The 433-nt window shown below is 46.9% G+C and overlaps 1 protein-coding gene across 1 annotated transcript in view; it reads right to left on the reverse strand.

The window, feature by feature from the left end:
* Positions 1-337: 337 nt before the first annotated feature.
* The window catches only part of wipf2a (WAS/WASL interacting protein family, member 2a), a gene marked incomplete at its 5' end in the record, with an annotated part of 23,820 nt that continues 23,724 nt past the window's right edge, over positions 338-433 (reverse strand). The window contains one exon of the mRNA XM_034884009.1: positions 338-344. Within this exon, the coding sequence (XP_034739900.1) occupies positions 338-344 (7 nt within the window). The remainder of the gene's footprint in view (positions 345-433) is intronic.

Here is a 433-nt window from a genome sequence, read left to right on the forward strand (position 1 = left end):
CCCCCCCCCCCCCCCCCCCTCCCCCTTTCAAGTAATCTGTCATGTCCAAATTAAGGCCTACATTGCACAAAAAACATCTTTTAAATGATTTAGCAGCACTCGACCGTCCTGCTGTTAAAATAGTGGTGTTATTTTGGGCATTTGAGAGATTTTCCTGGCCCGGCGAGGGTTCCTGTTGACCTGGCGGCCCGCCAAGCAGAGGAACCACTGACACGGATTCATCAGTCAAACTGGTTATTTGTTGATTTGTTGATGCATCTCAATTTCAAACTGAATGACGTTGTGTTAATAGCGTTAATAGTGTTAGTGGGTGAACATCAGGCTTAATGCATTTAAACTAGGATCTTTGTGGCTTCGGTCTTTGTCCACTCAGCAGATGCAAAACATTTCTTTTTCCCCTTGAGGAGCAATAATAACCCCCCCCCCCCCCCCC

The sequence above is a fragment of the Etheostoma cragini genome, chromosome 2 (assembly GCF_013103735.1).
Source record: "Etheostoma cragini isolate CJK2018 chromosome 2, CSU_Ecrag_1.0, whole genome shotgun sequence".
NCBI classification, from domain to species: Eukaryota; Metazoa; Chordata; class Actinopteri; order Perciformes; family Percidae; genus Etheostoma; species Etheostoma cragini.